Source organism: Macrobrachium rosenbergii, chromosome 14 (genome assembly GCF_040412425.1).
Source record: "Macrobrachium rosenbergii isolate ZJJX-2024 chromosome 14, ASM4041242v1, whole genome shotgun sequence".
NCBI lineage: Eukaryota > Metazoa > Arthropoda > Malacostraca > Decapoda > Palaemonidae > Macrobrachium > Macrobrachium rosenbergii.
In genome coordinates, this window is record NC_089754.1 from 16920321 (window position 1) to 16944690 (window position 24370).

Here is a 24370-nt window from a genome sequence, read left to right on the forward strand (position 1 = left end):
GGAGGAAAACTGTGTTTGTTGGAAACTTTAACCCCAACTCATTCAGGGATACTTATGGTGGGTAATACTTATGTTGTCTAAACTGATGCCAATAACAAAAGGCTATTGTGTCATGCCAGCATTAAAGAAGATTTGGAATTTACATTTTTTTTAAGGAAAAGGGATACATTAAGCATCCATACAATACATTTTAAGTATTTTGTAACTAAAGGAGTTCATGCTGTGACTCCACAAATGCCATCACTCCCAAAGCATTCTGCATGAAATCCCAACCTACAATATAACACCAATATGAGTTTATAAAATATTTTTAGATTGCTAAAGTAAAAATTACTCATGCTATTCTGCCAACATGGTAAGCTGACACGTCATCAACCGACAGAAGACATGTCAAGTCTTCCAATTTGGTTGGTATCCCTTATTAAAATAGGGAACCCCCCTACTCACTAGGTCAGTACCACATACAGTGTGCCTTATGTGTTAAAAAGTTCTTTGCACTGTCACCTCAGCATCAGCTGCATTGCTTTCTTCCATTTACTCTTTACCTCTACCTACATATTTTACTTCTTATTTAATGGTAAATTCTCCACACAAATTCCACACATCTAAAAATAGGACTTAGTGGTCTTATTCAAGCAATTAATAATAATAATAATAATAATAATAATAATATGAAGGAAGAAGACCCTCTCTGAGGCAAGTTTTGTTGAATAAAATGGCTGCATTTTGCAAACTGATTTTATACTGAGTTTTCTCAATTCTTCTAATTCTTTGCTTTTCCTACACATCAGTATTAGTCAGTAATTGGTCAATGTTCATATTTCGATGGATTAAACAGCGTACTTCTTACAGCAGAAATTCTGTATTCAAACCAATACAGCAGGTAACTGAAACCTGGGATGTAAATCTGTATATTTTCCTGACGTTATTTTCAATGGTATTTCTTCTTTTTCCTTTTTCTGAAGTCTATCTGGTATTTCTATACTCTTTCTGTCAACATGTTTCGACCAGCTCGATGGCCGTCTTCTGGACATTGGGATGAGTCTGGAGACACAGGGCGTTCATCTTGGATCAGGTTGATTTTTCATTGGCTGCCTGAGGTGATTCTCCTCAGGCAGTCTCCTCTCGTGCAGTGATGGTTGTGTGCGCTCTTGTGTGCGTGCGCTGGAATGCCCGTTAGCGACTGTATTATTAGGAGGGTTGTTGCCTGCAGATGGACGTGATTGGTTTGCTCATCTTGCTCATCCGGGGTGCCAGTAGGTGCCACCCTTCTTGCCGATGTTGGGAGGAGGAAGGTCTCTTGTGTAGTATTGAGACTCAGCTTCTCTCTCCTGATGTGTAGGGCTTCCAAGAGGCATAGGCGGCCCTACACATCGGGAGAGAGAAGCAGAGTCTCAATACCATACAGGAGACCTTCCTCCCAACGTCAGTGAGAAGGGTGGCACCTACTGGCACCGCGGATGAGCGAACCAACCAGGCGTCCATCTGCGGGCAGCAACCCTCCTAATAATACACTCTCTAGTGTGCACTCCAGCGCACAAACGCAAGAGTGCACGCAACCATCACTGTGCCAGAGGAGACTTTGCCTGAGGAGAATCGCCTCAGGCAGTCAATGAAAAATCGACCAGATCCGAGATCCCCTATATATACCGCCATGAGAGCCCTGTGTCTCCAGACTCATCCCAATGTCCAGAAGATGACCATCGAGCTGGTCACAACATGTAGACAGGAGTAGTATAGAAATACCAGACAGATGTCAGAAAAAGAAAAAAGAATAAATACCACTGAAAATACCATAAGGAAAATCTATGGATTTACATCCCAGGTTTCAGTTACATGCTGTATTGGTTTGAATAAAGAATTTCTGCTGTAAGAAATACGCTGTTTTATCCATCGAAATATGAACATTGGCCAATTACTGACTAATACTGATGTGGAGAAAAAGAGAATTATTAGAAGAATTGAGAAAACTCAGTATAAAACCAATTTGCAAAATGCAGCCAATTTATTCAACAAAATAATAATAATAATAATAATAATAATAATAATTACTTTATAACATCACTGCTGCCTTAATAAGCTAGTTTAGATACAAAAAAACTTGGTCATAGGGAGCCTAGGAATAGGGCAATCCACAGAGGTAATGACACTGTTTATTAAATATGATTAAAATTTGTTTTGGCCAAAACAAAACATAAAAATATTTAACTTGGGCTTAGTCACTACTTAGGTAGAAGACAATGCTTGTAGTTGTTCAGCATTCTATAAAACGACAGGTTATTGAAGCTGGTAATCTTTATCAGTAAACATCTCCAGTCTTCAGCATTATCAATTGCATATGCTAAATAGCATAGTATTATAATGTGAGAGCATCAATCTGTAACAACACTCAATATCAGCAAGATGGCGCTGCATCACCTGGTTGTAACTCAATATGATCAAGATGGTACTACTCCATCTTGAGACTACAACGCAACTATCTCATGATCAGTGATTAAAAAGCAGGGATAAAACAACAGGAAGGTAATGATAAACCTAATAAAACATTTCCATCTTGGGTAGTCCAGACTTCAACAAGACCTTGGAGACCTGAGTGAGAACTCAGAATTGCATAATATCAAAATTTTAATATTTCCAATTTAGAGATTCAGAAAATCAAGAATATGAGCAATGGAAATAATGCCATGACCTTGTTAGCACTTCCCTCTGGAAGACAGCAAGTCTTGTGCATTTCAAATAATCAACTTCAATATAAGTACTGCAGTTTTCTTAGCCAAGAGTGAGAAAGATGGTGTTTCTGGAAGTCTTATTTGTGATCCCTATAAATGGAGTGCCTAGTCATCTTTCATAAAGTGTGCTCATAGGCCTGAAGAGTAGCAGATTACGCCATCCTAATACAGCATTCTCTTTCAATATTTCCTTTGAGAACTTCCACAGCACAGAGGTGGTGACATACTTCCCTACACAACAAAATCAAGTAGGACTAAAAGACCAAAACTAGCCATGACCTCACTGATTAGAGAATTTAGTTGTTGCTTACAGTCGACCACATAAGTTATATAAACCAATGATTAGTCCTCGGAGTGAGTGACATTAGTTGGTAATTCATGAAACATTGCCATTATGGCAACAAAAAGAACACTAGAAGAGAAAGGTTGTCTTCAAGGTAACCACATCGATTTGGGACCACCTTGACATGATGAACCCCAGTAATCTGTTCCTGGGTTTGAGTCCAAGAGTCCCATATACCATTATATCTTTCTTTGAATTAATTTTTGTGGAATTTTCCACTTTTGCTAAAATTTATTGGACCTGATAAACAGGAATGGACCTGATAAACAGGAAAGGATATCATAACTGGGATTCGGTTTATATCCGAAGCTAAATAGTGGGAATTGTGGTAGAATCATCAGCTGCCCAATAATGTTCGGACCTGAGAGATATCAGGCAGAACTATTCTTTAGGGCTGGACCACAGATTCCAGGGGGGGTCTGGTTCTGGGGATAGGACTCTTGGCATTCCATCCAGTTTGCCCATAACACGATTAGAGTGGAGATGATAGTATTCTCGTAATACCTTCGGTCCTAGCAAGCGGGTTTGGCTTACACTTGGGCCACTATAATCATGTTGTGCCATCCCCTGTGGGGTAGGGTAGGGACGTGGACATTTGGAAGTCAGTTCTCACTTGTGCCATTGATGGAGAAATAAACCCCATGAAAGGCTGATGATATCTTTTTAAGGTTTTCAGGTTTGTTATTATTTTTTTTTACCCCTCTCAAATCTTTATGTCTAGCATTTATAAGGATTCGAGTACCCCTGGACTCTCTGATGGTGCTGTTCTGGCACAGATGACGACCTCTGCACCCACCTTGGAGACTGAAATTTCTACAAATGTTGATGACTTCTCCAAAAATAAATTGACAAAAAGCAGTAATAACAAATATCATGATCCCCCTCCTGACTTCCCCTCCCCTGGACCCTCTAGCCATGCTTCACTGATGACAACTTCAAGCAAGGACACAGACTTCTCTCAGAAATCTTCGTCCAAAATTAAATCCTCAACATAGCCAGCTTGTGTGAAAAATTTGAGAATGCTCCATACTGAAGATTTACCAGTCTGTTGTGATTATGAAATGATCCTGACAGCTCTGAAATCATTTGGAACTGTTGTAGAAATCAGGATGAACTTTATTGATTCAAGGTAAGATCTGTAAATAAAACCAGATCTCAGGGTCTGACTATTTACCAAGCCCTAAAGAACTGGTTAGGTTAAATCTAATACTGTACTGTAGTCTTCCTTATTGATGATAAGAAACTCTATTACTAATCTAGATTATCACCTTATAAGAATCTGCATAGTATTCCTAGTACAGAGAACTATCATGGATTTTTGAAGTCATGTATTACATCATACAAAAGAATATAATGGCCATTCTGTTGGTCTGTAGAACTGTAATATATTTCTGGGTGTAAAGTGTCGGAAGCTAGAGATTGCGACAGAACCACCCAAATGGTTTTGTCAAGGTGGCAACCCCTGTGTTAATTATAATAGATGGTTTAAGCAAACCAGCAAGCTAAAAATCTTAAATCTCACAAGGCTGGTCCCCAGGATGTTTCTGAATAAAATGAATTAGATCTTATCTAATAATTTACAGCTCATCATAACTGACAAATTATGATGTTTCTCCTGCTATTGTACAAATGATGCAATGCATGTCAATGAAGGTTCTCTAAACAACCATAATAAACTAAGAAATTCATACAGTAAAGAAGTGTGAACTTACAGGTTTTTCCTGCAGTTTATTAGTGTTCATCATCCATCCTATGGTTCAAGTGGCTAGGGTATGAGTGAGCCCAGATATATATGTGGGAAGCAAATGTTACTCAACAATCATGTCTCTAACTTGTCAGAGGTGCTCCTTACACAATGTCCCCACAGACTTTGTGACTTTTTAATACATACTGTATATGGTCAGCCAACTAGCTAAGTGGGAGCTAAAATATAATTCACTTTATATCTGTGCAAATATACTAAGAAAAAAATCAGTCAACAAATTGCAATTAGGCTTCCAAGCAAATTAATAATCTCATTAAAAATGCATAGGAATACTATCAGTAAAATATTTATCATTGAACATTTCATAAAATAACAAAATACATTTCACAAATTTTTTTCCTGGAGTTATATAGCTTGTCCATTGTGTAAAGTGTGTTCATTTTTCAAAATAAGAGCATTCTTAAGTTAACAAAACACCATGCCCTTTCTCTTAATGCATACTAAAATTAAATAAACTGGTAATGGCAAATGCACTATCCACAGGTCCTGACATCAGTATGATTACAAAAGGCAATACAGTATACTGAATTGATCAAAAGGGTGCAAAATTGATGAGAAGGTTCCTGAATACCTGGGGTATGCATGTCTCTAACATGTGACAATTGAGGCAGCAATGACACTGGTGACTTACTGAGCAAGGGGGCCTCCTCTAGTGAGGGATAAGCACCTCACAGGAAGATTCAAAGCTTTATTGGCTTCTGAAAATTTGGTTCCTGATTACGACTGCATTATTATGGCCAGTATAGCATAAGAAAACTTTTTTACTTTGTATAAACACAAATGCCCTCTTGTATATAATTTAAACAATGTAATATTGTTTAATGCTCATATTATTCCATTCTTAATTATTCAATTCAGTTCAGTCATATATTTCTAATACAGTTTAACATTCTCTTCTTAAGCCATGGCTTACATAAGGATCTTTTAGACACATTCCCATCAAACAACACATACAATATAAAAAATAAAATAAAACTAGCCTACCATGATGAATCTGCTGAGATGGAGCTGAGCCTCTCCGAGTAGATAAATAATGTTGATCTGGCCTTTCAGCTCCCCCTCTTAGTCCTCCCCACAACTCTTCTGGTTTCAAAAGTGGGGCAGAACCACGACGACCATGAGCATACATACTTCCCTGTAAAATTCAAAATTTTTGTTAAAGTTGTGCTTTCAGTTGCAATGTACATGTGATTACAACATCATGGCTAAATACAGGAAATAAAAACCAAACTCTGAAAAAATAATTGATTCAGTACAGTAACTGCAATTTAAAATCTCTTTGAAAAACCTTACTATGTTTGGAAAGTTAATTGTTTCACATCCCCCTAAACTGATAGTGTACTACACTTCTATCGATATTAGCTTATTGTAAAGCTTCAACTTACTAACATTACATAAAATTACACTGACTGCTCGAGAGTGTGTGGCTAACAATGCAGCACTGCTTTTAAGCCCACCAAAATAATAATAATAACCTAATTATGAAAATATCTTCTCAACTGAATAACAGAACATTAAGTAACACACAGCTGCACCAAAACACCTACAATAAAACCATGCTATTTTTATAATTACCAGCAATATCAGTTTCAAATACCTTCCTATAGTTATAATTAGTTAAAAAAATCACATATTTGTATCTGTATTTTCAGAATGTTTAGACTTGACCAGATAAAGAAGCATTAACCTACAATAAGGTTATACTGGAATATGGTGCATAAATTCACAATAAATGCTAAATGCATGCATGAAACAATTTAGCATTTTCATCACAGGATTCTCTTTGGAGATACCCTGTAGTGGAAAATTTGATATTTATTTGTAAAGCAATTTCAAAAATGCCAAAATTAAAAAGTCTTTAACTACTTCTAGACTACTGACATTAATTGCTTTTAATATTTACTCATTTACTTTGATTCTAAATTCTAGGCAGCCCAGAATTGGCACTAGTTATAACTAAAGGTAAACAAGCTGGATGCATCATCACTAGTGCCACATTTAACCCAATTTGGATGAGCTGGGTAGTCCTATGTGCACCTGGATTTCACTGAGGTTTGACTTAACTTTTTCATTGGTTTCCATAAATGATCACCTCTAAATTAATAATTGTTCTGTTTGCAAAATTTATCCAGATTTATAATAAAAGGAATCATGGATTAATTTTGAAAGGATAATATTTTTGTACTTCTATCCACTGCTTCAAGGCTTTAGAAAACTTAATATTTTACTGGTCAACAAGGTAGTCGACTAAGTACACCAAAATTTATAGCATAACAGTTTTATAAACATACCACACCAAAATTTATAGCATAACAGTTTTATAAACATAAGATAAATCTATTTTACAATGAAATAAAAGCTAGAAAAATCTTCTTATCAAACAGAATGTAAGCCTCAAAAAATATCTTACTATATAAACATGAAATCTTTACTTATTCTGAAAACTAAATCCACACAAGGTAAAATCCTCATAATTCCTTTTTTTATTTTAAGAAAACCTACAACTCTCACACAAACACATATTTACACTCTTCAGTTTAAAAAAAACTGTCCAAATGATTAAAGATCAAAGGTCAACAACTGTAAAGAGATAAACATTTTAAACCAAAACACTCAAATCTTTATGAGAAAAAAAATCTTAAAACTCTTACTAAAGTAATACAGGTTATAATACAACATACAATATTTATGGCATTTATAGTCTTTCACGTAACTCCATAAGAAACAATGATAACCACTGGGATATGTAATAATGACATCATATTCCAGTGTATCACCTGAAAATTGCTAACATACCTGAGACTGATTGAGCTTATAAATGCCTGGCTTTACTAATTTCTCTCTAGGATCACAGGCCTTCTCCTCTTCATAATTAAGGCTCCTCCATGCACGCGTTTTCCACAAAGGCACTGGCCTTTCTCTGCTGCTTACTGGTGGTTCCCTGGGTGCTTGATTTTCTTTATCTCCATCTAGATCTGGATGCTCCACACGTGCAAACTTGTTGCCCTCATGGGACAACCGATCCAGGAACTCTCGTTTACTGCTACTGCTAGAGCTATCAAGTGAAGCTCGTCTCACAAGCACCTTGCCACTTCGACTTCGGTAACGGGAACTATCTGAGCAGTCTGAATGAAGGAATGTAGCACCTTGATAACTTTGTTGAATAGAATTTCTACTGTGAACCCCACAATCTCGAACTGAATTAACTGGATCACCCCTTGTTGACCTGTGTGTTTTGCTTCCCGCTCCATCACAACAGTCCCCACCACTACTGTAACTTCCACCACCACTACAATGAACACTACTACTACCATCCAAAACTGTACCCCTTGCAGAACTGCCAATAGCTTCTGTTCTTGGTTTTGTTTCTTTTGAAGATGCTGGACAATCTTCCTGAGCACTTTGGGTGGTAGAATCTTCACTTGGGGTTGGTGATAAAGGCTGTAATGTGTGTAGTGGTCGACTACGATGCTGGTGAGCCCAAAGAGGGGGAAGAGACATACGACGTGCAAGTCTGCCACCAGAATGGCGGGACCTACCTGTATCCACTCCTCCCATTGCCGTAATTGATGGATCTGGCAGGAGAGCTTCACTAGTGAGGGTAGGGTTTGGATCTGATAAACGGGGTCTAACAGAAGTCAAGGAAACACCTTCCATCATTACAGTCTCAACTACCAATGGCTGACCACCTTCTTCTGGCAAGCTCTCCCTCCTAATAACTGTGCGAGGCACCAAACAAGGGAAATTGAGTGGCACAGAATGCCTTCTTCCTAACTGTAAGGATCTTGAGACATTCTCTAAAGAACCCAGTACAGACTGATGACTATCTCCACTACTACTAGGGGTGGTTCCACCTTCAACTTCATCAACATCTTCCTCGTCATTATCAATAGGTAATCTGGGAGGTTCTTCAGTTCCAGTAGTGCTTCTTGTGGCAGTTTGTTTAACAACCTCATCAGATAACTGTTCTTCCCAACGAGTGAGGTTGGTGTTCATGTTGTTTACCATAGAAGAGGAGAGCCCAGTACCAAGCCAGCAGTTCCATGCAGAGAACAATGGAGAAACTACAAAGCGGATGAAGCCTGAAAAGAATTAACATATAGTAAATGTCTCACTGTAAAAGAACTTAGAAAGTCTATACATATGGTAGATGAAACTTACATGGGATATCTTCCTAACATAACTGGTGAAACAGAACAATAAAACAACAGTTACAGTACACTCTCTCATTCTCATGATAAATATATACAGTTCCTGCGCATTAACGTATTATATTGTATAAATTGGATTTAAGCATAAAATTCTGCCTTAGAAACCATGCACTGGAGTACTGTACTGATGTTTAAAACTAGGTTTTTTAGTATTACAGTACTAGCAATAAAACATATTTTATCTTATACCTCACCAATGCACCTTTTATGAATGCGTATGTACAAAATTTAGATGAAATGATTTATGCTTTACACTATCCTTTCTGCAGATATTATAAGTTTTAAATATCCCACATAAGACCACAACTGAATTGTACACTGTTTTCGGCTTCTTCCTTATAAAAATGTCATGGTAAGATCAAAGTGTTACAAAGATAAAATTTATAAAATTTTAAAAATTCATTTTCAATCATGTGCACCATAACTGATATGGAAGACATCTTTCAATATACGTTCAGAAATACTAGAATACAGTATGTCAGTGAAACAAGAGGATGAGTAAATATTTCTACTACAATGTTTGATACCAATAGTGAAACTTAAGAAAACAGTCCTGAGTATTGTAGAAATTCTACACAATGACTCTCCTAAAAATGACATATTTTAAATGAAATTTGCATTTTCTAAGGTATACTGACCATAGCCTTCCATATATGGAGTACTGTATACTTAAGTGCATGTGCTGGACCAGCTGTGATCTGGACAACAGGGAAGTTTAACCCAAGGGGGAGGCACACTCTCTGACCCACGCTAACCATTGCTTCTTAGCTGCAATGTAAGGAATGTAGTGGGATGGCTGAAGCAAGTAAAACCTGTGTGAAAGGCTTTGGTCTGTATACCTAATAAAATGCAAATTACTTAAAAAAATTTATGATTTATTCCAACATACATATACAAACACTTTCATATATGGAGAATCACTCCTTACATGGGAGGTAGGTCCCATAGCCAAGGATGAGGACCAGCAGCTCCTGTCGGCATTAAAGGAAGCCATGAGAACAGGACAAATAAGGAGAATTCCTGGATAAAGGTAATACTTCATAGGAACAATGTCTGAAGAACCTTGACTTTCCACAAGGAAAGTCAACTTGGTTGGCAGTTTTCTTAAGACTACTTAAGATAATGGGTTACAGGAAAACTCTTCCATGTCCCCTATCTCCCCATGTTATAGAGAGAGAGAGAGAGAGAGAGAGAGAGAGAGAGAGAGAGAGAGAGAGAGAGAGAGAGAGAGAGAGAGAGAGAGAGCAATGCAATGAAACTGACACGACAGACAACTCTAAAAGGGGGTACTCAACCAAACCACAGGCAAACAAGGAAGATCACAATAAGGCACTTGTTAATCATTTGGTAGCTGAGGAGACAATGGTTAGCATAAGCCAGTGAGTGTGGTTTGCACCCCCCCCCTCTCCTCTTGAGTTACCATCCTTGTTATCCAGATCACAGTGAGCCTAGCACATGCACTGTAGGACACCCCCATACATGAAAAGCATAGCGTTTGTATCCCCAAAAAAGTTGTAATTCTTTAACAAACAGAAATGAAGATCTGACCATGAGCAATACAGATTAGACAAGTAAAAGAATGTTTTATAATTTCTACCTTAGAACACATAGTGAAAGTAAAAACACTTACCTGTTTGAATTTTTGCTACTGATGTTATATATCTGTCACATGAAGATGTAACAGGCAAATTCAATTGTCTCTCATAGTCCCCTTGACGGTAAAATTCATCACATATCTGAAAAGTAAGAAAGCAATTACAACACAATGACAATTGTGAACAATATATTAAATGATAATACACATAACATGTTTAGGCCTTCTTAATAACACAAGTACCTGAAGATAATACATAGTAAAATGGTTACAACAAGCAAAACTAATTACCTCTGATATGGATGTTACATTTGGTCTGGTTTATTTTTCAATCTTTTTGATAACAGGATTATCAAACAAGCTATATGAAGATTTTCCTAAACTTTTACCATGGTAGGCCCTTTTGTCTGACTAAAAATTATTAGAATTAGGAAGAGACATGAATATAATTATTTTCAAAAGGGACCTTTTGTGGCTAAGTTGCTCATCCTTGGCAAAGATTTGCAGTCTCCAAACACTATTGTTAAAGATATGTTGTCTTGATACATGACATAAATATCTTAAACTTTCATTTGTCATGCAAACATACAGTCAATTCTCAAGATTAAAATGTATTTCTAAATTCATTGCTTATATAAAATAAATGGTTAGATTCAAGTACTTGGGTAGAGTGCTCAAAACCAAAGCTGATACCCAACAAAATCTTTTCAAAGTATTAACAATGGATCATAGTACACCCCAAGGCATACCAATATAAATTTGTGCATCATAGTTTGGTAGTGTTGGGTTGCATACAATGCTAATTACCGAGTTAGAATAGACTGGTTAGATAGTTTAATAGCAGCATCATTACTTTAAAATTATTTTACATATATAATTTCACAGACTATGGTACAGTTTCTTTATTTTCAACCAAAGATAACTAAGACGAGAGGCATTATGATGAGAAAAAACTAACGCAAGAACCCAATATTAATAACGCTGTATAAATTTTACTTTGTTAAAAATTAATTCTTAAAAAATTTTAATAAATAAAAAATAAAGATTAGTCTGATACAGTTTTATAAAAACGAGGAGGAAATACTTATGTACACAAAAATAGTTAGCTATAACTACTCCATAAAAGTCAGAGTTATGAAGAAGTAGGCATGAAGTTCCATGAAGAGCTCTCCACAACTCCAGATTATGTTTTCATAATTTCAACCTATGGAATCTATAGTTACTTACAACTGCATATTATTCTGACCAGCTACACCTGCTTTGCTGAGGTGTACACTTTAGTAAATTTCTATCATTATTATTATAACCAAACTAATGAAATAATTTATTTAGCTCCACAGGGGTGGTCAAAAGGATATGCCTTTAGTACTGATAAGTTTACATTTTACTTATTCAATTACAGCTCTTTATAAATTTTATTTTTGGGTTAATTGAAAACTATGAAGATTCTGACAAAATGTCCTTAACTGATTTGACATTCGTTGTCAATTATATACTGAACGTTCACACCAAAAATGTTCATTGCTGGTATTACCTGACAGCCTGTACTTTAAGGGACTGGATCATATGGGCTATTCATCAAATGCCCTTGGGTGAATTGAGTATCGAGTTCTAGGACATGTCAAAATTACTTGGGTTGTGTTATTTTGATATGATGAATGTCGTATTACAATACTGGGCTTGGTTTTTTTACTAGGTAACATGTTCACAGTTTCATTTATTAATACAGGTAGTAATAGATTTTGGAGATGTTATACAATTACTAATAGAAAAATCTGAGTGTGATCTTATAACAGTATTACAGCTTTGGCTGCTTTACCAGCTTCATTTCCTTTAATGCCTACAAGGTTAGGACTCCAATATACCTCTATATTTTTACCTTGCATAATTTATGATGTGAAAATTTTATCTGCTGTACAGTACAAGGGTATTTTTGGGATTATAATTTTGTAGGGCTTCTATAGCACTTCTAGAGTTGATTACTGATGTCATTTATTGCTAATCTGAAGAGAATGCTACTATGCACGCTTCTCTGTGGTACCCTGTTTTCAAGAAAGTAAGTCTGAATAAACATCATCAATTCATACTTGAAAGATATACTGTAGTCCATTAAAAAGTTTTCTACAAAAATTAGCAAGTAACCACATAGTATAGTATAATTTTTTGTACTTGAAAGGTGTGGTCCACTAAAAAGTTTTCAACAAAAATTGGCAAGGGCCTAGATACGTTTAGTATAATTTTTTAATATTGAGAATCTTCATGTGGCATCATAAACTTTACGTACATCAACGAAAATGGCTATTGCTAATTGTTTGCATTCAAATCCTCCACTTGATGTAATCTTCTGGATGGGCCCGTGAATCTATAATGGATCTAATGTTCTGTGATCCAAGCTTGGTAAGAGTCAATATCTTATTTTCACGTTTGTGCTATATGAGTCATACACTTTACCAGTTTCTTTAACAATCTACATAGGCAACTTGTTAGGGAAATTGGCTGGGTATTATCCTGGTTTGGAGATAGGAATAATTATGACATTATGCTATTCTTCAGGAACAAATTCCTGAGCCAAAAATTATGGTAAGACTGTAAAATGTATGATTTAACTAAAGGTTCTAGATATCAGATCAATTCAGAACAAATGCTACCTAACCCAAGAGCAGATTTGTTACAATCTGAAAGGGCATAGTCTAACTCTTCCATACATAGTTTACTACAGTATTGTAATATATATCTTGTACTGTTTCAAAGTTTAGTGAGTTTGTTTCAGTTTGAGTTTTTATTTTATGGAAATGTTCAGCTAAGATTTTATCTGCTGCTGATGATGGCAAGATTTTCTCCTATGTTGCTTACTTCTTGGGGGTCAAGAACCATATCCCAATATCTTGGCGACTTGATTAATGTCCCATTTATTTTCCTGAATTTTTGCCACTCTTTTTGTAGATAAATATTGCCAAAGATTTCTGATACTTTCTGATTCCAAATTTTTTCACAGTTTGTTTTACAGTACAGTATATCGGCTTCACTGTATCAGTTTATAACTTCCAAAACCATAAAACAAAATTATAACATAATATTGAGTAAAAAAGGACAAGAATATGATGATGCTTAACATAGTAAAGATTATAGATGTGAAACCCACTGCTTAAAATGAGGGAGACCCCAGGAATATGAGATTAACAACTTGCTTGACTAACATACCCTTGACAATACAGTAATGAAGAAAATAATTCAAATAATCCATAACCCATGGCCATCAGCTATATCTGCTGGAACAATATTAAAAGAACAGTAAATTTAATGAATTTCCAAGAGTTTATGGTAATACCCTTACCTTGTGTGACCACTTGCGAGATATATCCCATGGCCGGCAGGGATTACATATATCTGCACATTTTAATGCAATTTGTAAGCAGAAATGTCGATGGTCTGGATCCCGCATGTCTAAGTTTTCTCCATCTAAGTATTTCTGTAATATTGAATATTTTATTAAGAAAATTAAAATTTTTTTCAAGAGTGCTGTTTATTTTATCCAATTAGGTTGAAAAATAAATGGACACAAACAGAATGTAGCAATCCTAAACTCACTCACACAGATCTGCAATCTAAGCAAAAGGTCTTTACAGAACAGAGTACAGCAATCTTACAATGCATTTTTAAGATACTGTACCAATACTGCATGATAAAAGAGATGATCAAAGGCAAAATCATACCTGAAATCTTGTGAGGAATTCCTGTTGCCTTGTAATATCTGTAGCCAGGATGAGAGAACGGATCATATCTTGAAGCGTATTGACATCATCGGGAGACCAGGAGTCCAACAACCCTGATTCCCACAGACATCCCATTGCACATCGCCAGTGATGGTTTTCAAGAACACTGAGGTTCTACCAAGGATAAAAATGGACTGCTGAGAAAGCTTATTTTTTATAAAAACAGCTACATTTAATAAAACCTAACTTTACTAATGTACATTAAATATTCACTTAAAACTCACTCTTCATAAAAATGGGTTTTGTTAAGTTTTACATAGGCATATTGTAATAAATTTTATAGAATATTAACCATTTTGAATTTCTTTCCTACATTTGTTTTCCCAAAACTTACTGTTATCCACTAAAATACTGGTTAAGAAATGCTCTCTGAATAAAAATTTTATCAAATATGAGGTACTGTAATGCAAATAAACAGCCAAAAAATTTAAATTCAGTTACTGTATACAGTATATTTTCATTCTTGTATGCACATGGTACATGAAAATGTCTATATTTATCTTACTAACTGAATATTTAAGATTTTGAAAAACAACAAACCTTTCAATTTAAATTTCACTGTGAAATAAACATACAAAATGAGACCCCAAAGAATGATTCCCATACACTTGGAAATAAAATCAACTAAGACACAGCAGCTATGTAAAAATAAAAAATGTGGTAAACATGGAGGAAAACTAAAAAAGCTGTACACAAAATTTCCTGAAAGATTCAAACATCTAAATTCCAGAAATACTATGTAATTCACATCATGATGTAATGTTCACACAGCATTATCTAACCTCAAAACTTTTGAATAATTATATACAGTGTCAAATGTGGATAACATCATCTTTACAGTATGACCAAAATTTTACCTTGAATCAAATGCTGAAAGGCGATTTTCTGCATGTGATACTCGACTGCATTATTTTCAGTAAAGACTACCTGTTAGCTTCTGATATTTGGCTTGAATTTCAAAATACACCGAATCTTTTTTCTTTCCAAGAATATGTTAGCATCGTATTTAAGTGTGTAAGGTTAAATACTGTACAGTACATATCTATACTGTATGTTTTAATAAACTTAAGAACTTTCCTTACCTTATACAAAGCAGCTAAGTGATTATCTGTGGCAATAAGAAATGGCTGGTTTACTCCTGGATGGTCAAGATCATGACACACAGCAGCAACAAGAGCTGCAAGTTTCTCAAAAGGAGTCATATGTTCTCGAATCTGAAATATGAAAATGAATCATGTCCTGGAATACACTAGGTCAGTACAGTATTGTATTTCAATGGCATTTTCATTTTTTGGGGATATTTCTTTATATGGGATATTTTGTCAGAAATACTATTCAATAGAGACTTTCAAAAGTAAAAAGATTAAATGGTCCCATAAAGTATGCTGAGGCACAAGCTATACCCATGGATAACAAATAACACAAATATATGAAGTGGTGTCATGTACTTGCAGTCAGCCATTTTTATTAGTACATACATTCAAACCTTTCAAGAATAAAAATCTTTTAAACTTTTAGAATTTTTTTATTTTAAGGGAACATCATTTTGGTAATTTCTTAACTACATTCTACTAAAGAACAGATAACAAGTGAAGGATGTAACTGCATTACACAAGAATATGAATATTAAGTCAAGATGAAAAAACTAACCCACAGATGCCAATGAGTCAGTTTTTATAAGCTTTACACTAACACACCAGAAAATTTAACCAACCTTCTCCTCTTCCAAATAGCAGTGCATGGCCTGAGTGACATCAGCAGCATGTATGGCATTGTGGTACGGATTGGAAGCATGATATCCATCCTCAATGAGACCTGAAATTCATAAGAATAATACCTCAGGATGAATTAATAATTTTTTAGTTTTACAGCTAAAAGTAAGGGTATACATTCTCAATAACCCTGTTATCAAATACTGTAAAAATTTAAGGTTTCAGGTCAAATCTTCAACTGAATTTTTAAAAAATTACAAATTCTAATTACGTATATAAAAAATTACTGGTGCATCATGCATGAAGGAATGAGTGAACTATAACAAATTAGAAAAATATTCACTGTACAGTATTGCTTTTACATCAAGGCATTACGCAAATAATACTGGTACTTACTAAAACACTTCCACACAGTAACTGTGTCTAGATTGAAATGCTGGATGAGGCCATATTTGTGTAATAAATAAACGCAAAGCACCGAAACAGGTCGCCCTCCACATACACTATCAAGGGCAAAAGCATTAAATTCCCATACTCCCACTTGTGACAGTACGCACTGAAAAAAAAATAAAATTGTTCTTGAAAGTAATCTGAAATACTTATTGTCAAATCAATCTAACTCTTCATCTCAATAATAATATTTCCAAAGCTTTCAGTTTTGAGATTAACTCTCAACTATAGGAGTAATGTGACAAGTAACCAATCAAGTATATATACCAACAAAAAGAAATACAACATATGATTATTACCGTATATTCAACTAAAAAATACATGGGAACCAAATATCTAAACTGAGCCAATTCAAGTTGCGTGCAACAGATACACAATACAGCAGTAACTAGATTGTAAGACTGTAACAAGCACCAACAGGAAGTGGGGAGTAAGAGAAGGGCAATGTTATACAGTCTAGCTGTACCTGAAGATATATTTGCTTTTATCATTAAATTTACATATGAATTTTACAATCAACCTCATGTTTTCTTGTGCTTTGAACCTTTACAATCATTAAGTATAAGAGGTCTTAACTGTATGTTAAATGCACATCTGAAATATATATGATCATACCGGAAACAGATGTCCATTACTAAAAATTGTAGTTGTCTTAATTCTGCCCATTCAATGCAAATCATAAATCTCATACATACATACATACACTTAGCTGGTTCCCCTTACAGAAGGTGAATCAAAAAAAGAAAAAACCACAACGGTCTATGTCACCTTCATATTTTAACTTCTGAATTGTGGAGCAATGTACACTCTTTGTGAGAGGAAATGCCACCTATACATAGTTGAGCCTTTCCTCTCTTTAAGGGCAATGACAACATCACTATCAGGCCAATCTAATTACTGAGGACTGATACCAAGGTTGCTATTTGCAGTTCAATCTGTACATTGCTGTCCATGGAAGTGCCAAAGGCTTAGGTTACAGTTATGTTACGCCTAAAGGTAACGGAGAAACAACTAAAAGGTTGAGGACCTTTTGGTGGAAAGAAATGCTAACAGAATGACAGATAAGCCAGGAACAATCACACTTTTCATTCCTGTGGCAGGCTGAGAAAAGATAACACAGGACCTGCTGCTGTGAATAGTGTGAAAATCACCAAAAGAAATGGGATATGGGTTTGCAGCCCCATATCCTGCACTCATATTGCAATAAAATCAAACAAGAAATAAACACACTTATACATATATACCCTGCATATACTGCTTGTATTTTTATACGCGCACACACACCCACCCACACAGACAATGTTGGATGATGCAAAGGCCCTCTCTGGAATTCTGATACTCATGCCTTTCTTACACTTTATCTTCCATATATCTGCACTCATCTTCAACCACACTTCTTATAGTTCTATTCCAGTAAGGTCTGTGTCTTTAAGCTCCTCTGGTGCCCAAGAAGCTCAGCTGACACCTTAAACATATAAAAATGAACTTTATATGTTGTCAAGAAATTCTCAATACAATCTGCTGCTGACGTGACAATTTCCATAGTCACTATACTTGTATATATACTAATAAACTATAAAAGAATGTTAATCAATCTTTAACATGATGAATTCACAAGGAAGTTATTCCTCAAAATGTATTTTTTTTCATAGCGTAGTTGCTGTTTTGTCCTCAAAGGAGTTACCTTCCATGGTCTACCAAAGCTTCATGGTGCTCTGGTGGACCATGGAAGGTAACTCCTTTGAGGACTCAACAGCAACTACCAAAAATAGGTTTTTCCTATGTCAAAACCTGTTTTTTTATATGCCATGAAATATATTTGCTTTTATCAGCAACTTTTGAGCCACCGGAAAAAATTGTAGCTACACACTGTCTAATAGGATTTAAACATTTTACAGGAAAACCCTTTACATGAAACCCCAGTTATAACTTTTTATGACAGTACAGTATAAACAGCCAACAAAATCAAATTCACATAAATTGACTGGATTTGGCAATACAGTAATTTCTTTAGTACTAGATTTCAGAAGGTATTTGACAGTGTCCACAGAACAGTTTTATCCAAAATTATAAACCTTAAGTTTTTTTTCTTACTGCATAATAGATAAAGAAATCAGGCATGTATTTAATTTTATTATCATAAATAAAAAAAATTTGCTCGGAAGAATAATGAGAAAATGAAAACTTTTTTCACTTATGTATTGTCACACTCGAAATGCATCCAATAGAATACCATTGCTAATGGTATCGTTGCCTAAAGAACTACAGTATTTTGGTTTCAGTTTGTTTTAAACACTCTTTCTTTGTGTGTAGAAATGTTGAAAGAACCACCAGTAGAAAGAACAGACTGCTGTTATGACCAACCAACACTTTTCTCAAAAAAGATTGAAAATTTTTGTATATGAGATTTAAAGGCTTTTGAAATTTTATCCAGTTTCAATTCAGAATTAACAATTCAAAGCCCTATCTTTACTAATTAAAGATGATGAAACCTAAACTAAATTAGGGTTGAGAAAAACTGCCTAACCTCTATACACTATATCTGATATTCATTTACTTATTTATTAGTCGTATATACTGTACTACAGTATACAGTTCATCATCCTCTCATCATCACTTCTAATGTAGTGAGATGCAAAGGACCAGTTGCAACTTTCCCGTGTTTTCACTTTCACAGATCTCAAGTCATCTCCACTCTCCAGCCTCATAGTTCTCATCTAAGCAGATCTGAGTCTTGCAACTTATGGTCATATGTAGCAGCTAATATTATCATATAGTATTATTCTCCCTAAGGTGGCCTGAAGAACATTTCAAAGCCATCTCCTTCTCCCTTTCACCATTATATGGAACTTTAGTCACTTCCCTTATGGTATCATTTCTTATTCTATCCTGCCATCGGACTCCTAATATTCTTCTTAAAGCTTTACTCTGAAGTCAACAAATGCTTTTAGATGATAGATTCACTGTCATAACCAAGATTCATGTCTGTATAGCAATACACAATGTAACACAGCATAAAATTTCAATACATTTGATCATTGTTGCTAAATATTTGAGACTCAGCCTCGGTAATCCTTTCCTTCACCTAAAGATTTTTTAGTCCTTTGTACTCATTATGTCTGCTTTCCAAAGATTTATTGTGAGTCCTACCTCTCTAGGTACATGATATATAAAGTACCCTTATAAACAAATTGCAAAAATTTTTTATATATTTGGAATTTCATTTCAAATGCTTTACTATTATAAAAAAATTTTTAAGCCATTTAAATATAATCATATAACCTAGGTTGTAATCTTATTTTATTTCACAACTCCCTCTCTCCTTAGAGTTTTGAAATTCTACAGTAAATATGGTGGAATGTTGATAAAAATCCTTTGGGTACAGCATGTGTTAAAACACCCATTCACACAAGGTTTTCCATAAGATACCCCCATGACACATAATAATACCATAAAATAGAGCATATTGACATTTTTTTCTGTGTGTAATAATAGCCTACGGATAATAAACTCTACTTTTGAACATGTCATTTTGCATGGGGCCAGCTTCTCTCACAACTGTCCCCTACACAGTATTACTGTGCAGACTGAAGGTACCTTGGTCAAAATTTGGATACATAAAACAACTTCCCTTGTGTCAGAATTTGCCATCTTAACACTTACATTACCATTATTTTTGACATTGTGGATATGCTAATAATAAGCTAATAATATTAATTTCATTACATAAACTAAAGAATGAAAAGAGTAATGTATCACATGATGACACATATTACTTGGAAGTACATATAACTATTTGGTGTACTAAAATCTACTTCTTTAGAGCAATTTTTTGGGGGGTCCAGTTCTTGAGTGGATGAGAAGCTGAAACTAGGCCTTATTTTAGTACTGCACTACACTTAATATGGCTGCTTGACTAAGGAACAAGTTCAATTCACTGCAAATGCTTGCATACCGTCATGCTCACAACAGATTTACATAACACTGTACAGTACATAGGTTTGAAAATACTATTCCCCTTTAATTCAAAATGCTACTGAGTTTATCAGATGAAGCTTTCAAATTCGGCCTTTTTTTATATTACAATAATCCTCTAAATACTTCATATACCAAGCCTACTCATTATGACGCTCAAAAAACACTTTACTAAATCTCCTTGAGATATGTACTGCACTCATTTTGCAACAAAGCTCATTATTTAGAATTTATAGAACTACATCTATCATATGTAAATCTTTACCTTTGTCTTATTATACACTGTAGACCTGAGATGAAACCTGCAAACACTGCACTCAACAAAGTCAATAAAAAGACAAGAATGCAATAAGTAATAGGCATAAAATTAAACAAATGCTTTTACAAAACAAAAAACTATCATTTACAGTTAATTATAACCACTTGACCCAAAAGAGCAAAACAAAGAATAGGGATTTTCAGAGCTCGTCAAAATTTGAAGCACATAGTATTAAAGTCTTGCTCACAACATAGTTTCTAACCCAACTCATGACTTCATTACTGTCATACACACATACAGGCAATCTCTCTTACTATGACACCCATTCCCTCACCTCAATCAATCGGCCAAATAATCCCTTTCCACAAAAAAAAAAAACTTTCCATCTCTCTCTGCATACTCTTGCACCAGTTCTAACTCTCTGTCACTATATTTTCCTCCTCACCTGCGTAGGCCCATGGTAGAGATCATCTAGAAGAGCCCTGTGGTGTTTCTCCATCTGCTGTGTCGGTGGTTTCCTTCTCCTCCGCCGATGCAACGTGAGGAACCTACTGTAAGAGCCTGAACCCCGGGACACACCCCTTAGGAGCCTTTCCTCAGCATCACCAACACTGCTACTCATCTCCCCATCGCCCATAGGGAAGGGCAGAGCACTCGCTGAGGAGGGGATAGCACTGCTTCTCCAACCAGCATCGGAGGACACCCTTCCCGCACTGCCTACAACGGTGGGGGTCAACGATGTCTCTACCGCTGTCCCACCTTTTACATCACCTGTAATTATAATTATCATCACAGTAGTAGTATACTGTACAACTGATGCTGCTGCAGTCATTTTTACTTCATTAAAAATCTCATAAAAGAAATGTCATTAAAAAGATGAAATAAATCAACAATGTCATAACTAATGACTGTGAAATAGTTAATAGTCATACAATGTTTATCAGATATTTAGAGAGAGTGTCAGTCAAAAACATAGTTAGTCCTTCACTTCAGACCACAGTATACTTGCAAAGTAACTGCATGACTTAGCATGTAAGCCAGTGTGCATGTACATACATATATGTGGATATAATGTATCAGCATATGTAAACATTTTTAACAGTATTTTTTTCATCTGTTGGTCTTTTCCACTTGGCAGTATAGTACCAGAAGATATTATCCTTTATGACTTTTTAAAGTGGTAAACCTCATACCCGTGTACAGATGTTTGGTATTCCTTGTATTCACCCTTCCTAGCAATGACCAAGGTGCTTATTTGATAACTGCTTCTCTAAGTTCTGAGGCTATGGCAGGTTTTGTGTCACAATACCAATCACAGATGCATTCCCTACGTCTCCAGTTTTTAAAAATTTTCTTCATGAGCCCCTTCTTAGATTTATATTACATTCCTTGTCTTCAAGGAGGTGTATAATATTCTTAAAGGAAAGACTCCACCTCCGAATCTGTATATTGTGCACCAATGTGTCTTATTCCCAAAACATGGTGCCAAAATGGACTGTGTAATAATTTATCTCGACAAGGTTCATTTCTAAAATGCTTTAACATATAATTACAACCAAATGAACTTCATCAGCAAAACTGTTTTGTTTAAGGATAACAATGCAACAGTGCTGCCTTACTCCCATATTATTACTCTTACAAAAAGAGATACCTTGAAAGTTAAATGGCAACAACATATATTGAAATCACTACAATCAAATTCACGATATGGCAAAAAATTGACTCTGAAAATTAAAACCTAAAAATTATTTCCTAAGACCTTCTTAATCTATAAGTGAAATAATGCTTGTTATAATGATATCAAAGTGACTAAATGGACAATGTTCCAGGGGCACCACAGTTTCGTACTAGTGCAAAATTATGCAGGAAAACTGAGATCAATACAGTAATGTATTGTCATTTTATTCTAAATCACCACGTCTGCAATGAATATCTGAATTATGAGACCTCATTCCTATACCAATGGTCCAAAAATTGTTGAAATTAAGTGATCTCACTTGTTTTATTTTCAAAGTAATAAAGCATGCTCTACCTCAACGAACAATGATGATTAATATAATTTTTCCTACCATCAAAAACAAAAATCGCCGTTTCAACACAGCAATATAACTATTTCCAAGTCACAATTAAAATGAGGCGACGCTATTTTTTCCTATCCCAGTATGACTGCTACAAAAATTGTAAGAAAATCTAGTTTTCTCCAGGCCAGGGCAAATAACAATAGCTGTTAACTGATGTAGCAACGTGGCGTGATTCTCAAAGGGATGCTGCCATCGCTTACCCAAAATTTGAGATTTGTCGTTTGAAGATTTCTTCTTACGCCACTACACCTCACAGCGATCAGTCAGACTACTGTACATGAACTGAACTCTAGCTTTGATCAAAAATGATTCATGAGTCTCGGCTGAGGTCATGAATCTTCCATCCAAATAAATCTACTTTGGTTTAAAAAAATATCCAAACTGTCATATAGCAGCTCTCTCTCTCTCTCTCTCTCTCTCTCTCTCTCTCTCTCTCTCTCTCTCTCTCTCTCACATACGCACAACATCGTCGATCAACACCGCATTCATTCTTCTATCCATTTGGCAAGGAAACTACTTATCTAAGAGGAGCTCCTTTTATGCGGACTTCCCATAATCTGGACCATCAAAGGCGAGGATACAAATATGTCTTCGACTAGTACATTCCTAAGTATGACCCAGTAAATGTAATAAATAATCAAACTTAAAACAAAATGATTATAAATATAATTATGAAATTATTGAGGGGTGAACGTTCCTACCATAGATAGTTGCAAATCGCGAAGCAGAAATGAGTCTCGTCACAAAAAACAGTGCAGTGGTGCCATTACTGTCACTAAAATATGGCACCATATTTATTTTAGAATAATTTAAGAGGATCACTTACACGTGGAATAAAAAAAATTGAATGGCTCACACAACCTGTAAATATATATATATATATATATATATATATATATATATATATATATATATATATATATATATATATATATATATATATACATACATACATACATACATACATACATACATACATACATATACATATATATGTATATGTATATATATATATATATATATATATATATATATATATATATATATATATATATATATATATATATATACACATACACACACACAATGCTAGCATTCATCTTATATAAAACAAAGTAAGAGAAGAGGACGTATACCGTAACCTAAAGCCCTACATTTGATGTTTTAACGGCTATCTGGCATCGATCAAATTAAATTTCTATACGGTACCGGAAAACAGGTTTTTTTTCTGTCAAATAAAAAAAAAAAGTGATTTGCTTAAATATCTTCCCACGTGTTTCTTAAAATAGAAAATGTTCAAGGAAATGGCAGCAGTAATGTTTTTTTTTTTTTTAAACACTTGAATAGTTCATGATTTGCAAATCGTGTAGCTTCCTAGATACGAAAATTAAACTGGAATCTCACAGATTAAAATTGCCGGAAATATCAGAGATGATTTCCAATATTTGGTAACAAAGTCTGACTAAAAATTGAAATTT

The 24370-nt window shown here is 35.0% G+C and overlaps 1 protein-coding gene across 14 annotated transcripts in view; it reads right to left on the reverse strand.

Moving 5' to 3' along the window:
- LOC136845736 (uncharacterized) overlaps positions 1 to 24370 on the reverse strand; it is a 466679-nt gene that overhangs the window by 43806 nt on the left and 398503 nt on the right. For all 14 annotated transcript variants that reach the window (XM_067115959.1, XM_067115958.1, XM_067115962.1 and 11 more), the window contains 9 exons: positions 21257 to 21582; positions 16524 to 16683; positions 16130 to 16230; positions 15498 to 15629; positions 14356 to 14529; positions 13977 to 14111; positions 10679 to 10784; positions 7634 to 8919; positions 5822 to 5972 (listed from right to left, as the gene is read on the reverse strand). In XM_067115959.1, the coding sequence (XP_066972060.1) occupies positions 5822 to 5972; positions 7634 to 8919; positions 10679 to 10784; positions 13977 to 14111; positions 14356 to 14529; positions 15498 to 15629; positions 16130 to 16230; positions 16524 to 16683; positions 21257 to 21582 (2571 nt within the window). The remainder of the gene's footprint in view (positions 1 to 5821; positions 5973 to 7633; positions 8920 to 10678; positions 10785 to 13976; positions 14112 to 14355; positions 14530 to 15497; positions 15630 to 16129; positions 16231 to 16523; positions 16684 to 21256; positions 21583 to 24370) is intronic.